This window comes from Balaenoptera musculus, chromosome 2 (genome assembly GCF_009873245.2).
Source record: "Balaenoptera musculus isolate JJ_BM4_2016_0621 chromosome 2, mBalMus1.pri.v3, whole genome shotgun sequence".
Taxonomy (NCBI): domain Eukaryota; kingdom Metazoa; phylum Chordata; class Mammalia; order Artiodactyla; family Balaenopteridae; genus Balaenoptera; species Balaenoptera musculus.
Genome location: NC_045786.1, coordinates 68,661,616 through 68,685,094, shown reverse-complemented (window position 1 = coordinate 68,685,094; position 23,479 = coordinate 68,661,616). Strand labels below are relative to the sequence as shown.

The 23,479-nt window shown below is 39.8% G+C and overlaps 1 protein-coding gene across 1 annotated transcript in view; it reads left to right on the top strand.

The window, feature by feature from the left end:
• HACD3 (3-hydroxyacyl-CoA dehydratase 3) overlaps nucleotides 1-23,479 on the top strand; it is a 32,707-nt gene continuing 9,228 nt past the window's right edge. The window contains exons 1-6 of the mRNA XM_036843179.1: nucleotides 1-269; nucleotides 10,312-10,354; nucleotides 12,270-12,343; nucleotides 13,602-13,766; nucleotides 15,362-15,413; nucleotides 17,808-17,918. Coding sequence (XP_036699074.1) covers nucleotides 183-269; nucleotides 10,312-10,354; nucleotides 12,270-12,343; nucleotides 13,602-13,766; nucleotides 15,362-15,413; nucleotides 17,808-17,918 — 532 coding nt within the window. The 5' untranslated portion in view covers nucleotides 1-182. The remainder of the gene's footprint in view (nucleotides 270-10,311; nucleotides 10,355-12,269; nucleotides 12,344-13,601; nucleotides 13,767-15,361; nucleotides 15,414-17,807; nucleotides 17,919-23,479) is intronic.

Genomic DNA, 23,479 nt, shown 5'->3' with positions numbered 1-23,479 from the left:
CCGCTGCTTCCCCTGCTCGCCACTGCGCAGGCGCGGCCCGCGAGCGTGGGTCGTGTAGAGGCAGCGGGCTGCCGGCACTCCGGAGCGAGGTGGTGTTGCGGCCTGTGTTCGGCCAGCTCCAGCCGCGCACAACCTGCCTGAGGCAGTGAGCCTAGTCTCCCCGCGCCCTGGGCAGTGTGGTCATGGAGAATCAGGTGCTGACGCCGCACGTCTACTGGGCTCAGCGGCACCGCGAGCTGTATCTGCGCGTGGAGCTGAGTGACGTGCAGGTAAAGGCAGGGCGGCGGGACGTGCGCGGGTCTCGGCTCCTGGGAACCGCTGGGACCCCAGTCCCCTTTGTCCGGGTGTGTACCGGAGAGCCAGTAGCGCGCCAACGGGATCCAGGACGCGGTGCGCTCTCGGCATCCAGGCCCGAGCAAAAGCTGGCCCACATGGAGGCAGACCCTGGGCGCGACCCCCTGAAGGCTTCAGGTACCTCGGGTGCTGCGTGAGCCCCGCGCGGGCCTCGGAGGCTGCCCCGGGCCTCCTCTTTGTTCGCAGTCTGCGGCCTGGTGGAGCCCGAGCCTGGCCCTGGAGGCCTGGCCGTCGGAGTTCGTGTTTGCCGAAGCTCTTCGAGGCGTGGGATGTCATTTGGTCGGGGGTGCAGTGTGACAGTGGCTTGCCGGGCCGTGGCTGGACGTCTAGCGCTGGCCTGAGAGGTCCAGCGGGTCCCCTCGGACCTTCACGAGGCCCGCCGCTGCCTTGGAGGGGTCACACCCACCTCCCAACCATTAAGTGATGGAAATAATTCTTGTTAATTTTAGTTCTAAAGTCCGTAAGACCCCGAAGAAGTGATTCCTCCCCCCCAACCCCCGTTCTTAAGGATGTGAGCTCAGGTTTGCTGAGTTGCATAGAGAACTACAAAATTAAGTTACATTGAGTATTTATGCTTGATCTCATTGGCTCTCATAAGAACAGGCTGAGGCCTCCTAAATGGTGGAGCTCTCAGGACCTGTGTACCCCATTGTCTCGGTCCAAACCATCCAGGATTCCCGTTTTTGAGGAACTGGAGTTTTCAGTTTGGAATGTTCTTTCTACATTCTTACTCCCTACTCTCCTTGACATCGGCACTTTGTAACCTCCTTCACTCCCCTTAACACTCTCTGCCTCAGAGTCAGGTGTTTATGTTCGGATCTGTCCGCCCATCTGGTATACTGTCTTGCAAGGTGTAGGTGATCATTGAGTGTGGACTTGAATTTGTTGAATTTAATCTTTTCTTCTGGAATATAAACCTGTTTTCCCATTGAAACTTAAGACAATACTGACCAGAATGCCTTTAAATAGGCTGTGTCATTTAATGTGTTAAACCAGGCTGAATTATACTTTTGCGTCAGAGGATGTATAAATGTTCTTTGCTGTGTCCCTCTACTCTGCTCCAGGGTGTTTTAATAAAAAAAGGAAAAAACAAACAAAATCTTTGTAGATGGGGATCAAAGTGTCCTTCTAGAGAGGATTCTAACATCAGTCAATAAGAAAAGTACGGAACTTGTGTCATGGCAATCTCTCTTAAGTATTCAGTTAAACATTGTGTAGACCAATTAAATAAACTCAGGCCCTCTCTAGTTGTAATAAGGATGGAATATTCTGGGATACTTTTGAAGCTACAAACAGAAAAGATGTTTTTAGGTGAAGTGGGGTGGTGTTGGTGGAAAAAAATGGAAACTAGTTGGGCAAATGAAAGAATGCATCATACTTAAATTTTTCCTGAAAGATCTAAACCTTTTAGTTAAGAAACATGAACACATGTGTTAATCATATTTGGTATATTTTAAAACATAAAGGTATGTGTTTGGAATATATTATAGTTAAAGAAATGTAACGGTGGAGGGAAAAATGAAATTTTCTTTTGGAGAGAGAAATCCTTTTTTTATTCTTTGGGAAAAAATAAATCTTTTTCCCCAATTGAGTTTTTGGTTTTTCTTGGATTTCCCATCTGCAATTCTGAGGCATCCATTTCAACTACCATTAGTTTTAATGTAACATGTTAATACCATTCGTAAAAGAAACCCCCTACCATGTGTGAAATACTACAGATTTACAAAAATGAGTCAGACCCAGCTTTCCAATGGCATTCTATCTAGGAGGAAGCATATTATATACTAACAAAAAGTTTTGTGCATGAGTATGTTTATTTGTAGAGTCGGAGTTGAATACTGAACCAGGTCCCTGGTGTTAAAGGAATTTGTTACCTCTCTTTTCGTTAGTTAGAGGTGACTTCCAGAAATAAGATGAAGTATTCTTGTCAAACTGAGACTGGGAGAACTTCCCAGAAGGAGAACGGCATAGACTTTCAGATTGTCCAACTTGTTGTATGTGTCACTGCCCTACAGCCAAAGAGCTCCAGGAACACACCTCTAGTTAAACAAGTTGTGTTTATTGCTCATATCAGCAAGGGCGAGCATACTCCATGGGTTTGCTCAAAATTGATTATAGAATTTGGACTTTGGTGATTGGGAGACAAACTAAGGAAGCAAGGATTCGCTTTAGATTAGATGCTGTCAGAAAGCGGGCAATTCTGTGGTTGGGTATCTGAATAAGTCTTAAATATAGGGAAGAGAGACCAGAACAAGAATAAAACTAATTGGTAGAGAAGTGGCAGTCACTTATTTTGGCCAAGAGAAGAAGGGTGTCTGATATTTTGTGGGTGGCATTGTGGCCATGTTTTTATCTGTGCTTACACAAAATTATGAAATGGCCTTTGTCTCATTTTATCAAGGTGTGCTTACACAAAATTATGAAATGGCCTTTGTCTCATTTTATCAAGGTATTCTGTGAGATTATGTCCAATAGCAGAATAACGTGTTCTAGCTGTGAGTGCCAGGCCAGCTTTTGAATGTCAGGGGCTGCTCCTTTTTAAAAATTTCCCAATTAATTGTTCTCTGCAGGGCTTGTGAAACTGGTGATTCTGGCTTGGGATGAAGCAATTCGTTTACTTGTTTAATGAAAACCGTTTGTGGAGCCCCTACTTTTGTCTCACCTTAAGCTAGGTGCTGGGTTGTTGGATAGCTCTCTATCGCCCCCTGCTCTTCGTAGCATATGTGTAAGTGAGTTTGGATGTTGAATTCCAGTCTGGGGGCATCAGCCCTGCTCCTTTCCCTTTCTGAGACACAGAGAACCATCAGGTTTTCACATCTCTCCTCTGTCTTTGGAGCTGCAGACAGTGGGGCTAGGGCAGGGTTACTTTCAGAATAGAGTTTGTTTTCAGGATAAGCATGAAGGACAGATTGTGCCAACAATCATAGTTGTTAAAGCATTTGTTCATTTATCAAGGTTTTTGTTTGTTTCAGTTATATGAGGGCAGTGTGCATAGCTCTGTTTGGGAGCTGTTTGAAAGATACTGTTCTTGACCTTACCTAATAGAGAGTCTGGTGGAAAGAGTGGTAACTGAAGGCATGAGATTGGGTCCTTGCTCTTCCACTTAATATCTGGTGTCCGTGGATTATTCACTTAACCTTTATGAGCCTGAGTCTTTTCATGCAAATAAATGTGAATAATAACACCTAATTCACAGGATTGTTTTGAGGCTTAAATTGGATAATGGATTTGAAAGTGCTTTGTGAATTCTAGTGTGCTATTCAAGTGTAAGGGATTATTGTTGTGATACTAAACCTTAGATGAGAGAGAGAAGCACAAAGAGGAATAGAACAGAATAGAGGCTGTTAGCAGATTTATCCATATATGAAAACGTATTGAACAACAGTGGTGGCTTTACAAATTAATAGGCGAAAGGATGAACCATTCAGGAGATTGTATTGGGACAATTGGTAATCTAAATGGCAAAAAGATAAAGTAAGATCTTGCCTTATGCCGTGCACAAAAGTCAGTTTCAGGTGGGCTAATGAACTAAATGCATAAAGCAAAACTACTAAAAGAAAATGCAGGAGACTGTCTTTATGATACTGGAACAGGGAAGAATGTGTTAAACAAGACACAAAAACATAAACCCTAAAAAAAAAAGATGGCAGATTTAAGACAAGCTTGAGGCAGATATTTGTGGCACATATCACTGAGCTCTTCCTTATATGCCCAAGGAGACAGTATGTTCATTACGGCAAAAAAAAAATTGAAAACAACCTCAGTACTTATCAACAGGAGAATGGATAAACTGTGGTATATTTATACAACAGCACACTGTACAACAGCTAAAATAAATGAAACAGAACCAGCTGTATCTATGGATAAAGTTTAGAAATATATCAAATAAAAAGCAAGTTGAAGAATTATATGTATTCATATTATATATATGAAACCATTTATGTAACATGTAAAATAAAAGTTTGTATTGTAATGAATACCCAACATGTTGTACATGAGTAAAGAAATACAGTGGGAATGATAAATTCCAATTCTAGAATAGTGGTTGAGCTTCCCTGGTGGTGCAGTGGTTAAGAATCCGCCTGCCAATGCAGGGGACATGGGGTTGAGCCCTGGGCCGGGAAGATCTCACATGCCATGGAGCAACTAAGCCCGTGCACCACAACTACTGAAGCCCGCGCGCCTAGAGCCCGTGCTCTGCAACAAGAGAAGCCACCTCAATGAGAAGCCCGTGCACTGCAATGAAGAGTAGCCCCTGCTTGCTGCAATTAGAGAAAGCCTGCGTGCAGCAATGAAGACCCAACGCAGCCAAAAATAAATAAATAAATTAGAAAAAATCATAAAATCTGTCATTTTATCTATATAATCTCACTCTTGTACACATAAATATGAAAATATAAGCAAAAAAATTGGTGGAGGTGTTCCTAAACCATCTTCATATTTCAGAATCCACTTTTTTTTTTTTTAATGGCTGCGCCAGGTCTTAGTTGTGGCATGCAGGATCTTCGTTGCGGCATGCAGGATCTTTAGTTGCGGCATGTGGACTTCTTAGTTGTGGCATGCATGTGGGATCTAGTTCCCCGGCCAGGGATCGAACCTGGGTCCCCTTCATTGGGAGCTCAGAGTCTTACCCACTGGACCACCAGGGAAGTCACAGAATCCACTCTTCTGAATCACATTTCTACTCAGATGTCACTGTCCATGTTTTTCCATATAGTATCATCCTCTGTGCCATTAAGAGCACTAAATGCAGCATTTCTGAAAGAACGCTCTACTGTTATCTCATTTTTTTTTCAAGCCATCCATACCTATTTATAAGTTTTGATGCTGGCACATTCTTGCGACACAAACCAGGACTCATACCACTTCCTTAAATGGCTTTTAAGTGGTTTATTGGCTGAAATATTGAGTTACAGCTGTGTAGTCATGCCATCTGGAATAACAGCCAAGCTCCCATATGCTAGACAGTGACAACCATGTCATGGTTGCTACTTTGCCAAAGCAAGTGTAAGGTGCTGCTGTCAATTTTAATAAGTATCCTGATTTTAGAGATATTAAATTTGAGAAAAATGTCCATTTTGGAATTAATGAGATATTAATTTCATTTTGGAGTTGTCAATTAATAAGTTTTAGTATTTAAACCCCTGAGGCAGGATGAGATCACCAGGAAGAGAGTATGGATCAGAGATTACCAAATCATGCCCAAAACATGTCATGATTAGGAGCCTGGGGCTGTTTGCCTTGGTTTTGCCACTTGCTGATTTTGTAATCTAAACTAGTTACATAATCTCTGTAAGCCTCCGCTTCCTTGTATGTAAAATTGTTATATGAATAGTGCCTATTTTATAGGGTTTTTGTATGTGTGTGAGATAGTAATGTGGAACACTTTGAAAAATAATTGGCCTATAGTGAGTGTTCAATGAATGTTAGTGAAATGAGCTGGGTGAGGAAAGTGGCTAATTGGAGAGGATAGGGTTCATATTAAGGGGGTAGCTATTGTCATTCAAGAATGCAGATCTGAGGTTGGCATCTAATTCTTCTAATTTTTGAAGAAGAAGCTGAAAATCCAGAGTTTTTAAAATGAAAAAACCTCATAGTTTTATACTTATTCAATAAATATATAAATGCTTACTGGGTGCTTAGTAGTCTCCTAGACTCTGGGACTTGGGCATGAGCAAGGCAGACAAGGTCCCTGCTCTCATGAAGTTTATATACTGAGTGGCGGTGGCGGCGCAGGAAGACTGGCAATAGAAGCAGATAAATTAATCAGATAGTTTCAGATAACCATGAATGTTATGAAGAAAGTAAAGCAAGAAAAAAAATATGAGAAGGAATCACGAGAACTATTTCAGATTGGGTAGTCAGGGAAGGTCTCTTGGAGGAGGTGACATTTGAGCAGATATGTAAATGTTAAGAAGCCGTGCAAAATTATGGGGACTGGATATTATAGGGAGAGGGAACAAGCTACTGCAAAATTCCAAGGTGCAAAGTACTTTGTGGTGAATTAAAATTAAAAATTAATAAATAAAAAATATTCTCTGTAGGCCATATAAAATATTGTGGGTTCAGTTTGGCCCAAATGCCGATTTATGTCAGAAAACTGATAGATATTAAAAACTGATAAGAGAGGGACTTCCCTGGCAGTCCAGTGGGTTAGACTGCGCTCCCAATGCAGGGGGCCTGGGTTCGATCCCTGGTCAGGGAATTGGATCCCGCATGCATGCTGCAGCTAAGAAGTCTGCATGCTGCAACAAAGAGTCCACGTGCTACAATGAAGATCCTGCATGCCGCAACTAAGACCCAGTGCAGCCTAAATAAAAACAAAAAAACCCACAAAAACTGATAGAGATAAGAAGCAGCCCAGGACTGCGTCCTGAGACACTTAAACATTTAGAAGTTGAGCCGAGCAGAAAGCACCAGCAGAGGAGGTTGAGAAGGAGTAGCCTATGAGGCATAAAATCCAGTGCAGTGTCCTGTAGTGTCCTCGAAGCCAGGAAAGAGGGATATTTCAGTGGGGTGTGGTCCGCTGTGTCCAGTGCTGCTTAGAGGTTGAATAAGACGAGATTGTGTGTCTATTGGATTTGGCAATGTGGAGGTTATTGATGATCTTGGTAATAACAGTTTCAGTGGAGTGGTGAGGATGGAGGCTAGATCAGAGTAGATTTCAGAGTATTTGTGGTAGGGAAGAACAGATGATTGTAGATAACTTTTTAAGAAGTTTTTCTTGGTGGAGGGAAGGGATGAGCAAAGAAATCAGTGGTCTTGGAGTTCAGAGAATAGAGAGATCACTATGGCCAAGGATGTGGACCTTGAGCTGTGTTTTTAAGTATAAGTAGAATTTGGATCCAAAAAGGGGATTAAAGAGAATATGTACTGTCATATACACCCAAAAAGAATGAGTGAGATCTCTATGAACTGGTAAGGATTGATTTAGGTGAAAAAAGCAAGGTGCCTAAGAATGTATATTCTGTGCTATCTTTTGTGTAGAAAGAAGGGGAAATAAGAATGTCTGAATATATTTATTTATTTTCCCAAACATATACACACACAGAGGAAAGATAAACCAGGTGCCACTGAAGTGGTTACCTACGGGTGGTGGGTGGGAATGTGGTGGAGGGGGATGGGTTTGGAAATAGGACTTCTGAAGATACCTGTCTGTAAAGTTTGACTTTTGAATGATGTAAATGTTTTACATATTCAAAACTAAAATTCAATAAAGAAGGATAAAATGAAAAATCTTGAAATTAAATACAATCAAAAGGACCTAACTGTATATCAAATTGATAACATAACCATACAGATAAATAACTTAGTACAAGTAACGTTTGAACACAGTACTCTGGTTCTTTAGTAGATATACTCTAAGGACAAAAAGAACTGCAAATAAATATTGTACTTTATTTATAGGTTTATTGTTAGTAAAAATATTGATGTAATTCTGAAACCTTTAGGATCAAAGAAGTAAATGTGTTAATGTTATTAGGAACCAAGATATTCGCCATAAGGAGATACAAATATTAAATAACAGAAGATAAGGAGAAACCCTGTAATGTAAATTTTTAATTTTTTTTTTGGCTGCACCATGCGGCATATGGGATCTTAGTTCCCCGACCAGGGATCGAACCTGCGTCCCTGGCATTGGAAGCACGGAATCTTAACCGCTGGACCGCCAGGGAAGTCCCATAATTTTGAATTGGGCATTTCGGTATGACAACATGATTTTTTAAAGTCCTAGCTAGACACTAAAGATGAGCATTGAGTATACCTCAATGTGCCCAGATCATGGCTTCTAAATTACAATTCCGCAGTAGAGGAACTATGAAGCCCCTTGAAGAAATGGCCAGTTATTCTGGGTCTGTGCCAGAGAAAGTACAACATCCTCAAAGGCTACAAGGTCATATCAGAATAATACAGGAGCTGGTTTGAAGGGATTTCAAATTTGTGACAATTTGTGACCAAATTTGTGACAATTTGAACACCAAAAAGAATAAGAATAATACTAGATTTTGGCAGAGTGGATTAAAAAGGAAATCCACAACTCCATAATGATAGTCAAAAAGAAATAAAGAAGACCAGTTTGTGGGCTGAGAGAGGGGGGCAGGAGGTGGGTGTGGTTATAAAAGGGCACCATAAGGGATCTGGAACTGTTCAGTATATTGACTGTGATGTTGAGTAGACGAACATATACATGTAATAAAATTGTATAGAACTTACACAGACACACACAAATGAATACAAATCAAACTGGGAAAATTCAAACAAGATAGGTTGACTGTATCAATGTCAATATCCTGATTGTGATATTATACTATAGTTTTGTAAAATGTTACCACTGAGAGAAAGTGGGCAAAGAGGACAAGGAATCTCTTGATATTATTTCTTTCTTTCTTTCTTTCTTTTTTTTTTTTTTTTACTGAAACGTATTCCTTAACTACTACCACCTTTGGAGAAGCTGAACCTGACATGCCCAGTGTACTGCTGGGTACGAGTTAGCATCTGAAATCTGGCTTATAGAATGCTTAGTGAAATCCAGGCCCTGTGCTGTGGCTAGATGCTTAAACCTTGGTTTCACACATCTATGTCTGAGGAGAATAAACTGGGCCCCCCAAACTCCTTTTTTCCTTCCAAGTGAATTAAGATATGGGGAACACAGAGTGGGGCAAGAAGTGACTTAGGTAGGAAGTGTACCACCAAGACTTCCCAGAACTCTAGCTTTCATGATAATATTCACACCAAAACCCTGTTTCCCTTATAGAGGAACGATGCCCCTGAAAGTGTAGCCTTTTTTGATGAGGTTCCGTAATTCCATCTTCCTGGCACAGAAAAGATCATCTAGATTGTTAGCCCCTTTGGGTAAGCTTCTCAGCCTGAAGTCTGTACTCTAACCGGGGAAGTTCTTAACCTAAAGCTTGGCTCAAATGCTCCCCCAAGCCAGCCTTCATGCTCCCCCTTTTCCTAACGCTCTTGGCTATGAATAGAGCATCTAGGCTCCCACTGGCTTTTTGTATAAACCCCCCCCTTCACCTTCTGTCTGTCTTGTTGGTTTCCTTTGATGCATGATGGAACACAGAGAGTGGAGCCTACAGGAGAAAAGTGAATGAACTAGCTGTGGCACTGGAAACAGGCTGCTTCTTGCTTATAATTTTGAGCTGGGAGTTAGGAGATAAACGGTTTCTCATCCACTGAAAAAAGAGTTCAGTTGTTTCATTTTAAATTATGCTGCTAAAAGGCATGTAGCAACTTCTGGGAATAAATGAACAATTTGGAGAATTTCCATCTCTTCTAGTCTTGGTTTGGATAGGGGTTAAGAGCGTGCAGCCTGAGGCTGAAGCACTGCATGTTTCATTTTCATCCAACCGCCTGTAATCCGCAGCCCTTCCCTTAACCTGTAGGAATTAATTTATTTTTCATGTTGCAGCACGGGTCTCACTCCTTGGTGAGGCTGTCCCCAACCATTCTATTCCCACTGTGCTCACTTTATTCTTAATGACTGTAACACTTAACTGCTTTTTACTACTCTTTTGGTCTTGAGCATATGTTACTTGATACTATATCGTTTCTTCTCACAGGAAATGACTCATCTGTTCTACTAGATTCTCTGCCTCCACAGCTGAGGGACTGAGTCTTAGAGATCTGTGTATTCCTCCGTGGCGCCTCACACGGCACCATGTACCATTTACCATGAGCAGAATGGACTGACTCAGTATCTGATTGTTCTGCACAGCAGAGCAGTTTAGGTTCCTTCTTGCAGGAGCCTGCAATCTCAGATGGGTACAGATAGACATAGAGAAACCCTACACAGAGATGTGGATAAATGACCAAATATATTCCCTGGGGGAAGCACAGGGCAGGAGGTCGAGTGCCCAAGGCAGATGGATGGAGGGAAGTAAGCGCCTGGTTTTAATTCCATTTTTCTCATTAAAATGCCGTTCTTGCATCCTTGGTCTCTTTCCACAGAATCCTGCCATCAGCATCACTGAAAATGTGCTGCATTTCAAAGGTCAGTATCCTGGCAAATGTTCTCAGTCCTCTACACAGTTAAAGAGACATAGTGGTGGTTGCTTTTTATTTTTATCTGTTTATTTTATTCACTTTCTGTTGATGCTCACCACTCTGATACTTGTGGGATAAGCTAGAATGTTTTGCGATGTATGATTAGAAAAGTCAGTAATTTGTTTAATATCCTGTTTTCCCCTGGGAGAGGCAGTAGATATAGAGAAAAGGTATCATGGGCTAGAAAATAGATTTATATCTTCTAGCTCTAAATCTGCGACCACCTCGGACAACTTATTCACTTCTCTGGACCTATAAAATGAGGGTATTGGGTTATAATCTGTGTTTCTCAAACTTGAGGATCCATGGACACCTGAACACACGTCCACAGGATCCTCCAGGGCCATAGACCCTAGATTAAGAAACATGTTATGGATTAAATATGGTCACTTTAAGTGGTATTTAGCTCCATTGCAGCTGTGAACACAGTCGCAAACACTGAACTCCTGCGGTAGTACTTGATTATAAGGTAGCCATCTAGATGACCCAGTATATGATTCTTTTTAAAAATATTATAACAAAACCCCCCAAATAGAAATTTTCTTAATGAGACTTTGTGGCTCCCTGATATACTTACAGACCAGTTTAATAAGCACTGCACTCTCGATGACATCTAAAAGCTTTCCAGCTCTGACAGTCTTTGATTCTGTGAATCTGCCTCCATCTCCTTCCTCCTCAGTTCACCAGCAAATTTTCTGCTGTGCCTAAGAGGGTAGGTCTGGATTCACTGTTACCCAGTAGGGTAACAGTGATAATAGGGTGGGATTCTCCCTGCTCTCTCTCTGTTCTGGTTCCTTGGAATGTCGTTAGTAAGTGACTGGGATTATGGGAGATTGAAGAGTTTCTGCTTTACATGAGACTCCATCTACCTTAACATACTTGCCTGAAACACAACCTGGCTTTTGAATCTACTTTTCCAGGTGAGAGCAGTGGTGGTGGCAGCTCAGATTTTGAGGGGGAGCTAAACATTTGAAAGGAAGTTAAAATGATAAAAGTGTGTCTTGCCACGTGAAGCTTATAGACTGTCCTACCTTAAGGAATTTATGGTCTTAGAGAACGGTAGCCACCTGTAGCACATATTAGGCAAGTCGTACCACATATGACCAGATGAAGAAAGATAATCGCAGGAGGGAACCAAGTGAGAGAGTCAGAGGGCAGGGACGTCCCGCAGTCACTGGCTCCTAGGCACAGCACCTGCTTGCTTTGGGGAAAGGAGCCATGTCAAGGCACAGGAATGGCATGATGGTCACCCTGAGGACTTTCCTCCTAGTTCCATTTGTCCTCTCCGGAGTGAGCTGAGAAAATGTTATTTTTCTTTTTTGTTCCATTTGGGATGTGCTAAAGGAAAAGTCAGCTGCTCCATCACCTATCCCTGGTTGGAAGGTGTTAAATTTACAGCTTTCTTTGAGACAGTCCAGCATTTCTGTGTACCCTGTGGCTTTCCTTAACCGCAGTCAAGATAATACACCTACTTGATTTTTCTCTGCTGTGGATTTAGAGCCAAAGTAAATGTGAAAGTTAAATTTATATCTATGTGTTACCTTTGGCTTTGCTTTCTGTATTCTTTTTCCTGCCTGTTATTTGTACTGGGCATCATTGAGGCCGCATTCGAAGATTAAGTAAATACTCTGGAACTGCTCACCAGAAAGACATAAGGAGATAAACTTTTGTCCAGAATTTAGCTTATCTAGCTGTTGAGTAGCTCTGCTCACAAGCCCCCACTCATTTGCAGGACCCATTAATATTTGCATACCCCTCAAAGAACTGCACTAAGCTCACATTTTTTTTTTTTTTTTTAAGCTCACATTTGAATGGCCTCGCTCTGCACAAGTTCAGAGTAACCCACATTTCTTTCTTTATAGCTCAGGGGCATGGTGCCAAAGGAGACAATGTTTATGAATTTCACCTGGAGTTCTTAGACCTTGTGAAGCCAGAGGTATGTTCTTTCCTTCCTCACTTCCCTGTCCATTTTAAGAAATAAATACTCGTAGTTTTGTGAAATGGGGAGCAAGGATTGTGGGGAAGAAGAAGATAAACCAAAGTAGAATATACTTTTGTTTGGAATAGAGCCCAGGTTTTAGCTTCAGAGGAAGAGGAACGTTGGAGAACCTGAGTCGAATCTGGGCTCTGCCATTTATTAGTGGTGTGAATAATTCTCCTCACCTCTTTGAGTTTCAGTTTCCTCACGTGTTACGTGAAGGATTGGGTTAAGTGATCTCTATGGTTCTTTCCAGCTCTGAGATTCTTTTTTTTTTTTTTTTTTTAAATTTTTTTAAAATTAATTAGTTAATTTATTTATTTTTGGCTGTCTTGGGTCTTCGTTTCTGTGTGCGGGCTTTCTCCAGTTGCGGCGAGCGGGGGCCACTCTTCACCGCGGTGCGCGGGCCTCTCACTGTCGCGGCCTCTCTTCTTGCAGAGCACAGGCTCCAGACGCGCAGGCTCAGTAATTGTGGCTCACGGGCTTAGTTGCTCCACGGCATGTGGGATCTTCCCAGACCAGGGCTCGAACCCGTGTCCCCTGCATTGGCAGGCAGATTCTTAACCACTGCGCCACCAGGGAAGCCCTGAGATTCTTAATAGCAGTGGTTTAAGGGGTAGAGAATCTGTCTGGGGCTTGCTTTGGAGGCAAAGGGAGAGGCCATATAGAAGAATGATGAGCTGGAACAGCCCCTAAGAATTTGAGTTTAGTTGAGAAGACTCTGTAGTGAAAGACTCCCTTTGAAAAAGTTGTAACTGATACAGTACAGTTCTGGCCTTGAGGCAGGCCTTTCTAAAACAATGCCAGAAACCAATGACCGTTTGAATTGAGTCATCTTCATGGGAGGAAAATTTGGAAGGTAATGGTGCACTTGAGAAGGTGATTGGATGTAGTGCCTTGCATGATGTAGATCTGGTAGGACGTTCATGCCAGTTTCTGCTAGGATAACCAGGAACTATCTGCCTTTCTTATCTTGCTTTCCTCCTGTGTCATTCACGGGGGGAACCAGAGAAAGACATGGCTGTTTTTACCAGTTCTTCCTTGTACCAGCCTTGGTCTGGATGTTTTCTTTGCTTCAGGACTTTTAGGAACAAAGAAGGAAGGGGAGTAAGTATACAGTGCAGCTTCTCTGTATGGCCACAGTGGTTTGTACAGTTTCAGGGGAAGGAGCGGGGGATGTGGGAGGGCATTCTCACGTTCTTGCTTTCTCTCCTAGCTGGTTTACAAACTGACCCAGAGGCAGGTGAACATCACGGTACAGAAGAAGGTGAGCCAGTGGTGGGAGAGACTCACCAAGCAGGAGAAGCGCCCACTGTTTTTGGCCCCTGACTTTGATCGTTGGCTGGACGAGTCTGATGCTGAAATGGAGCTCAGAGCCAAGGTCAGTAAGGACCTTAGGATCTAGACAGAAGTCTTGAGGAACCCAAGTTATTTGGGCCACCTCAGATATCTAATAGAATCTGATAGAATAAGGACAAAGTTATAAATTCCCTGAAAGACCTGGAGATGTGGTTTTATAGAAGTACTGGTCATGTATTTTGTAGACTGTCCCTCAATTGGGATTTGTTTGATGTTCTTCTCATGATTAGCCTAGGGCGATGGGTTTTGGGGAGGAAGCCCACAGAGGTAAAGTGCCATTCTTATCATGTCATATCAAGAATATGTACTATCAATATGACCTATCAGTGTTGATATTAATCTTGATCATCTGGCTGAGGTAATTTTTGGCAGGTTTCTCCCCTGTAAGGTTTCTCTACTGTAATGTTACTCCTCTCCTTCCTTTACTGTTCTCTTTGGAAGGAAGTCACTATGCATAGTCCACACTTAAGGAGTTAGGAGTTATACTTCCCATTCTTAGGGTGGAGTATCTGTATACTTTATTTGGAATTCTTCTGCATGGGAGATTTTTCTGTTCTCTATCATTTATTTATTCAGTCATATATTTATATCAGTATGGACTCATGAATATTTGTTTTATAGTTTGGGTTATAATCCAATACTATGTTATTTATTTTGTTGCTCAAATTTTTCTAGCTTTGGCCACTGGAAGCTCTTGCAGTTGGCTCTTGCGTCCCTTTGACACAGCTCCATCATCATGGGCCTTTTTTTTTTTTTTTAAAGAAATTAATCCTTAATTTCTGGCACTATAAGCTACGCCAGGTTTATCTCGTTTATTCCCTGCTCTGTTCTTTTTATTGGAGAATGGTAGTGGAAACCAAGATCTGGGTGCTAGGTGCGCTCATTGCCTCTGGGGTGTCATTGCTTTTAGGCCCTCTCAGCTGATAGAACAAGGAAATCTATGTGTGTATACTAACCCATGCGTATACACTTATCTATAAATATTTCCATATATATCCATCTATATCTATATTAACCTAGTATAAGTTCACACTGATGTTGGAGATGTGATTTTAGCTTCTGGAAAATTATATTATAGAGGTCTTAAAAATAAAATAGCAATCTATTTCCCGCCTTAAATTTCCATTTTGTTTCTACAACCATAACAAATTTTCTGGATGTCTTTTCCAGCTCCAGGATTTTAAGGCTGCCCACTTTGTAGTTTGGAAGCCAGCTGATTGGTTTAATTCTGTGAGCATTGGATGGGCATTCTGTGATACCAGTGCTACCCAGTCAGGAGTCAGGCTTTTTGGCACCATGAGCTAGGACATTTTCCCCAAGGAAGCAAGGAGGTGGCTCTGAGGGAGCCAGATCACTTATCCAGCATGTGGACTTCTGCAAGCATCTGGAAATTCTAACTTGTGTTCTTTTTTTTTTAAATTTATTTTTTATTGAAGTATAGTTGAAATACAATGTTGTGTTAATTACTGCTATATAGTAAAGTGACTCAGTTATACATATATATATTCTTTTTCATATTCCTTTCCATTACGGTTTATCACAGGATATTGAATGCAGTTCCCTGTGCTATACAGTAGTCTAACTTGTGTTCTTGGAAAACTTCTGTCCTAATTCTAGGAAGAAGAACGCCTAAATAAACTCAGAATTGAAAGCCAAGGCTCCCCTGAAAGTAAGTTGGCCTTGCTGCTGTGGTAGTTACCAATTAACTTGTGACAGAGATGGGGGTATAGATGAGTGTGATGTGACAGGAGTGCTCGCATTGTGTAGGGGAGTTTATGAGAAATCCTTAATGTCCAATGCTTAAGCTGTGCACACCCACATCAAAAGTCTTACTTTTAAGGTTTTCCTTCTGTTGGGGGCCTAACATCATCTGAGTACACCAAGGTTGGTATAGCAGAATGGAAGAACCTCAGTCTCCTGGACTGGCCTAATAGGTGGGTGCTAGGTAGAGTGCTAGGTGGCAGCAAGTCCTGCAGAGGTGTGGAGATTACTGCATAGGTCCATGATTGCACTTCTTCCAGCCTGGTGTTTTTGTCCCAACTGAGATCATAATGGCTGTGGTTGTCAACCTTAAAGATGGAAAGTATTCTGTATAGTCCTGCTGTTCATTAACCTTTTAAAAATCCAGTTCTATTTCTGTTTCTACCCAAGCAAGAAGCTCTGTAAGTGTATTATCGTCTGGGTATCGTAGATTAAATTCAGCAGCTATCTTAAATTTGTGGCGTATGGAAAGCATTGCACTAGGCCCTTGAGATGTGGAGTCAGTGACTCCATCAGAGCACCTGTGCTCAAAGAGCCTCCGTTCTAGTAGGAGGACCATGCAGGTCTATACAAAACTAATGCTGAAAAGTAGAATAAGATAAGGGTTTCTCGTATGTCCTAAATTGAACTTTTTCAGTTTTAGTGGCACTTATTTGGCATGCCATAAGTAGGAAAGGGGAAAGTTTTAGAGCAGTGGTTTTCAAACTATGTTCCATGGTACCCCAGGGGTTTCCAGAGATGCTTTGGAGGGATAGGCCAAGCAAGCAGGTCTACTTCAATCAGAGCAGCTTGGCTTTTGTGTTTTATGTATTAGGGTTCTGAATAAAGTTTCCTTTGAAAAAGACATTTTATTGCTTTTTAAAAAAATTGAATAACCACTAATTTAGAGGAATTTTCTGCTTTAGAAAAGCAGAGGAGGGGAGAGGATTAGTGAAGGTGAAGAATAACAACATAAAAAGGCCACCTTGAGATTTGAATTAACTTTTTGGTGTTTTAGAGGGATAAACTTCTGAAATATGTAAAAATTCTTATATATGGATTTTTGAGGATCTTAGAAAAAGCTTTAACAGTTTTATCTAAATTCGTAAAGTTTCCTGATGAAAGAAGTTCTTTATATGGGGAAGTGTAATAAATTTTTGTAGTTTTGAAGTAAAAAAATTTAATTAGTTAAATGTTGCTACAAGTCTGACTTTTTTGGCCCCTTAGGATAAGGCTATTTTTGATTGACCACACTAATCGTGATTATTTGAGCATCAACCAAGTGTCTATGCAGAATATCTCTGTAGCAACATTGATATGTGGCTACAAAAATACGTAGGTAGGAATACATATGTAGCAGCAACACCCGAACTCTGTAGTTCTTCTCAAGAATTATCCTTTCCTTTGCCCTACTCCTTTGACTCAACCATGACTCTGTCTAAGCTCCTTACTCCTTCCTTAATTCCATAGTTGGCTCTGTCTTCACAAACTCTTAGGCTGCAGACAAAATTAATGTCCCTTATTCTCCTTCCTGCCTCTTGGTTTGTAATTTTCCTCCTTTGGTTATATCCTCATTCTACCATCTTTCAAAGCCCAGATAAGATACCACCTCATCCATGCAGACTTGCCTGATACATGCTTCTCCAGCCTAAAGTCATTTTTCTCACCTTGAAAGTTTCACAAGACATTACCTATCACTCTCAATCTTGTAATATGGTTTTTAGATTGTAAACTCTTTGAGGGCAGCATCATGTGTTAACCATCCTTGAATCTCAGTAGTGCTACTCACAGTATCTTGTATATTGTAGGTATTCAGTTAATGCTTGTTTAGATGGATATATGAGCAAATATCAGAATTTTTTAATTACAGTTTCTATCTCTTTGAGCTAGTTTGACCTACATGACCTAAAAAAATTCTAGAAAAGAAGAAACTGTGGATTATATTAAGATGACAAGAGCAAGAGCTGAGTATAGCTTTATTTCCTTTTAATGCCTCCTTAGCTAGTCAGTCATTCTTTGCCAGAAGTAATTTTTCTTTTTCCCTCTTGGATTTGTTAAGTCTGTATACTTACTCTTCAATGCTGTGAGGGGAAAGACTGCTGAACACATACCTTGGACTACAGTGTTCCTTATAATTTTTCCTTATCTGTTTTTCTATGGGACCAGGAGCCCAGGTTGGTGCAGACCTGGGCCAGGTATTTTTGGGGGAGCTTAGGGCACCCAAGTAGTAAAGAGGGATGAAGTCATCCGAGTATGCCCCACGTACACATCTCCTGCTGTGACTACTGCTTTTAACAGCTTACCACCTTGCTTTGCTTTTCAGCTCTTGCAAGCTTGAAGAAAGGATACCTGTTCATGTATAATCTAGTGCAGTTCTTGGGATTCTCCTGGATATTTGTCAACATGACTGTGCGGTTCCTTATCTTGGGAAAAGGCAAGTGCAAAATTTCAAGGCTAGTTTTCTTTTTTCAGTAGTTTGGCCCCCTATTCACCAAAAGTAACAGTTTCTGCCTTTGGTATTAACAATACCACCACTCCCACCCCCTACCCCCCCACCATATTTGTGTAGCACTTCATGCCTTTCATTGTATGTTCACATCTTTCACTTCCCTTGGCCTTGTGAAACAGGCAGACTGGATGTTCTGTCCATTTAATAGGTGAGAAAACAGGCTTGGAGATGGTCAAAGAAATGATCCACATCCACACAGCTAGCCAGGGGTACATCTTGGGCTGACATCCCTTTCTTATTCACTGCTTGATAGTTCATTTATAACTAAATAAATTGATGTGATACTCACAGTGTCAAAGTTATACAAGTCCTTAAGGGATCTCACCCCTTTGGAGCCTAAATAGACTAAATGGACTATTGTAAAACTGAATGAAAAGACTATCATAAAGATATTAGTTCTTGGGGCTTCCCTGGTGGCGCAGTGGTTAAGAATCTGCCTGCCAAGGCAGGGGACATAGGTTCGAGCTCTGGTCTGGGAAGATCCCACATGCCACAGAGCAACTAAGCCCGTGTGCCACAACTAGTGAGCCTGCGCTCTAGAGCCCGTGAGCTGCAACTACTGAGCCCCCGTGCCACAACTACTGAGGCCTGTGCGCCTAGAGGCCATGCTCTGCAACAAGAGAAGCCACTGCAATGAGAAGCCCACGCACCGCAATGAAGAGTAGCGCCCGCTCGCCGCAACTAGAGAAAGCCCACGCACAGCAACGAAGACTCAACTCAGCCAAAAATAAATAAATAAAATAAATAAAAATTTATATTAAAAAAAAAGATATTAGTTCTTGCTAAATTAATTTATATGTTTAACAGAATTCTGGCCAAAGTAAATGACAACAGAACAGTTTTGAGAATGTGATCTAAAGTATTCTGAAATTTTATTGTGAACAATAAATAGATAATAAAATTTGAGGGAAGAAAGGGTAATGGGAGAGGACTTTCTCTACCTGATATGAAAGAATGTAATTAAAATAGTGTAGTGCTAGTATAAGAATAGACTAATAGAGCAGATTAAGTGGCTCAGAAATAGGTCTTACATTTTATATATATATATATATATATCTCCAGATTATGGATATGATAAAAAAAAGGAATCATGAATCAGTGGAAGGGAAAATATTTTCCAATCTTTTTTTTTTTTATTAGATGGAAAATGTTTCCAAGGAAAATTGGTTAGGTTTGGGAGGCAGATAATCTGTTTGACTGTTCTCACACTGTATACAAAAATAAATCCCCCTAAAGGATTTAGGAGCCATATATCAAAAAGTTAAGTCATAATAGAAGATAAAGTAAATTTTTATAAAATCACATGTGGAAGGTTAGGAGTTTCTAACCTTAAAAGTGATAGAAGAAATCATGAAGAAAAAGGTCAGTGTATTTGACTACATAAAATGCCTAAATTTCTATATATGTAAAAACATCCAGCCAAAACAACATTAAAGATTAAAAGCATATGGAGTTGAGCAAAATGGGGATGGAGGGTTGGTGGAAAATTGCAACAAATATCGGCAAGGGTTGTTGTTTTTTTTACATATAAAGAACTTGTACAAATTGATTTTAAAATGTGAAAATTCCACCCAATAGATAAATAAGGGTCATATACAGGCAGTTCATAAGAGGAAATAAAACTAATTCAGCACACAACAAAATGTTTAACTCAGTAATGGTGAAGGAAATGAAAAATATTATTTTTTATGTATCAATTTTGCAAAGTTGTAAAAGACACCTAATTCAAGACAACATATGCTAAAACAAAGACAACAGTGGCTACTGGGAGGGTCCATAAGTACAGCAACTCTTTGGGAAAATCATTTTGCAAGGTGCATTGAGAACCTTAACTGTTCATATCCTTGAACTTGTTTATCTCATTTCTGGAAATATGTTCTAAAGAAATAATTGAAACTACAAGAAAAGCTTTTTCAAAAAGATATACATTATGGCATTATTTATATTAGTGACAGATTACAAGCTACCTAAATGTCCATCAATGAAGGATTGGTTTAGATTGTTCACTCAGTGGAATGTTGTAAAGCAAATATAAAGTATTTAAAGAGGTTATAATAATATGGAAGAATAATTATGATGGGCTAAAAAGGTAACATATAAATTTGTTTTTCCAGTTTGATCACACCAATATAAGAAGGAGAAAAAAACTGAACCAATAAATGTGAAATGATTGGAAGAAAAGGCACCATTTTCAAATGATTTGAAAGGATCATTTAAAATTTTTTCCTTATTTTATAAAGTAAATATGAGGAAAAATATGAGCATAATGGAAAATATAAACTATTTAAAAAGAGAAAAAAATCCTGTAGACTATTTTACTTTTCAGTCCTAAATTTTCCCATCTGAGTTTTGTAAAGGTGAATTGCAGTTAGCTCCAGAATCTTGCGAAAGAAGTGCACATTGTTTTTCCAGCCTTCTTAATACCTTGGAATTCTGCAAAGCACAGTAGCAGGCTAGTGAACAACTTCCCAAATGCCTAGTATCTTATAGTCATGTGTAACCAGAGGTCTACAGATGAGTTATTTAAAGAAACAAAGGAAGTCTCAGACAGTTGTTCTCAGATCTGTAGCTCTTACTAGTATGAATTTATCACAAGTCCCATGGAATGACTAGGTACATTCAAATTCATAAATAATTTATTTAACCTAACATAGTTGGATCGATTCTGAATGTTCAAGCCTGCTAGCTGTTAGGTGATCCACTCCAAAAGCTGCTAAGTCATCTGGGTCATGTGTTTAAGCTGCCTGGATTTGTAATTTCTATTTTGGCTCTGAGCCCCGTTCTAAACCACCTACTGGAATGGAGCTGCTGGTGTAATTCTTCTCTTATCTGTCCTCAAAGGTATAATAAGGACCTGGGCCTGGTATCCAGGGTCATAGTTTGCCCTTTGCAATTATCTCTTTTTGAATAAAGGATGTTGGTGAATGGCAAATTCTACACATGTACTTGTTTTTTTCATGTAAACATGTATGTGCTAAACTTCTCATGCTAAGGAAATAGCAAACTCTTAGGCTTATGTAGAAACTCTTGTCTCTCTATTAATACTTTTTTATTAAATAAATTTAAAAATTTTTCTAATTATTAAAATGTGTTAATTACTGAAAGACTTAAATAAAACAAAACAAAAGCTCTACCATAATCCCATCTATCAGAACAACAGATTCTTGGCACCTTGTTGTATATCTTTCTAAACCCATATAACTTTCTTAGGAACAGTTCCTAAAGTGGAATTACGAGATTAAAGGGCAGATTATTTTTATTTTTATTTTATCTTATTTTATTTATTTATTTATTTTAAATGAATTTTTATTGGAGTATAGTTGCTTTACAATGTGTTAGGGGTAGATTGTTTTTAAGGATTCTGATTTATACTGCCCAGAAAGAGTATACTATTTTATACTACCACTATTTAAATCTATATCCATTAACATATGAGTGCCTTTTAGAACTTTTAAAAAGTTTTTTCAAATCATAAAAGTAATTGGGCTGATTTAAGAACATTTGGAAAATGGGAGAAAACCAGAGAGGAGGTGCGGTGGGATGGAAGGGGAGGTGAATAAGCCATTGTCCATCACTGTTAATATTTCCATATGTTTCCTTTTAGTCTTTTTTTTCTCCTGCAGTTAAAAATTATAGTCATACTGTGTGTACAATTTTGCATCTTGTTTTTAAAACAGTATTATAAGCGTGTTAATGTTATTAATATTCTTTATAACAGTCATTTTAGAAATCAGATTTCTATTCCTGAATTGAAACAAGGATGAATTTCCCATAAAATCAGAGGCAAAGCAGCAAGATCTTATTTTTATTTACCATATGCCGAATCTTAAGTCACAACTTTCTAGTTCAAAGTAATGGAGAACCTCATTTTTCAAAGATAATTTGTCCAAGAAATTAATAAGTGAATCCCCTGAAAAAGGATACCAGAATTTCATTGTAAATGGCAACAGAAACATTTGATTGGGATTTTGTCTTGACAAGGGACATTTAAAATTATGAATAAATTTTTTATCTTATATATAGAAAAATTTAAATTGTAATTTTGTGTTACTTCTTCAAAGAAAAGAATTGGTCAAATTTTGAACTTACTCATTGGTGGAATTTTTCCGGCAAAATTATGCAATAACACTATATACCATTCTTCATTTTTTTGCGTTTGACTTTGTAGCAGGATTGTAAAGTGGATCATTTTCGCGAAAATATTAGAGAGTTTTTTTAGTTTTTGCAAGGGGCTTGTTTTATTCATTTGATATTTAAACTGTATTCTTTTGAGGTGCCTGCAGTGTCATCTTTGTTGGTAAGGTGCCTAACTCTGCCATTTCTTAGAGGCACTACTTTAATGGCAGAGAGGCAAGAATCCTACAACCTTCTACAATGTGCAGGACAAAGAACTGTCTTGCCCAAAATGTCAGTGGTGTCCTGGTTGAGAAACACTGCAAAGAGGAATGTAGGAATGCAGGATGTCAAGTGAGGATCAGTATGAAAAGTGAAGGATATTAAATTATGGACCACTCCAAATTGATACCACATTTGTTGTCCTCACATAAGGAATAACTGTCATTTAAATTGTTATGTAATATTCCATGAAATAGATATACTATGGTTTACTCAAACTTTCCATACTCTTAGGTTTATACCATTTCTGTTTTTGTTTTTTTTTTAAGTCAGTTTTGGTTTTGTGTCTTTTAATTTTATTTATTTATTAATTTATGGCTGTGTTGGGTCTCCGTTTCTGTGCGAGGGCTTTCTCTAGTTGCGGCAAGCGGGGGCCACTCTTCATCGCGGTGCGCGGGCCCCTCACTATCGCGGCCTCTCTTGCTGCGGAGCACAGGCTCCAGACGCACAGGCTCAGCAATTGTGGCTCACGGGCCCAGAGGCTCCACGGCATGTGGGATCTTCCCAGACCAGGGCTCGAACCCGTGCCCCCTGCATTGGCAGGCAGACCCTCAACCACTGCGCCACCAGGGAAGCCTCATTTCTGTTTTAATGCACTTAGAAATCTGTAATATTTCAGAGAAAAATCTTGTTGCTAAACTTTTGTTCTTTTTTCATTTTAGATTTTTAAGTTAGGATAGGTTCTCAATAAGAATTAATAGGATTAAATATATAAATACAATTAAGGTTTTTGAAAATTTTATTCAGTACTTTTATACTTCTGCATTTATTTGATTGTACAATTTTTGAGATTTTAAAAGGCTAGGTTGCAGTTGATATATGTGATATAGTTTTAGCTTTAAATTAAATAAGATAATGGATCTGAAAAGAATTCTCATTGTGCTTGATACATAGATTTTTCAGCATATAATAACTGAGTGAAGTCTAGGTATGTGTCTCTTCTTGCCTTTTAAAACTGAGAAGGGCATACAGGGTTTATGTGTTAACTTTCTGGTAAACAGTAGAATTTACTCTTCAGGCCCATGGAGGGGTGAATAGTGAACTTGAATCTGACTGGATGTTTATTATACTTTTCCTAAAATTCCTTTCGT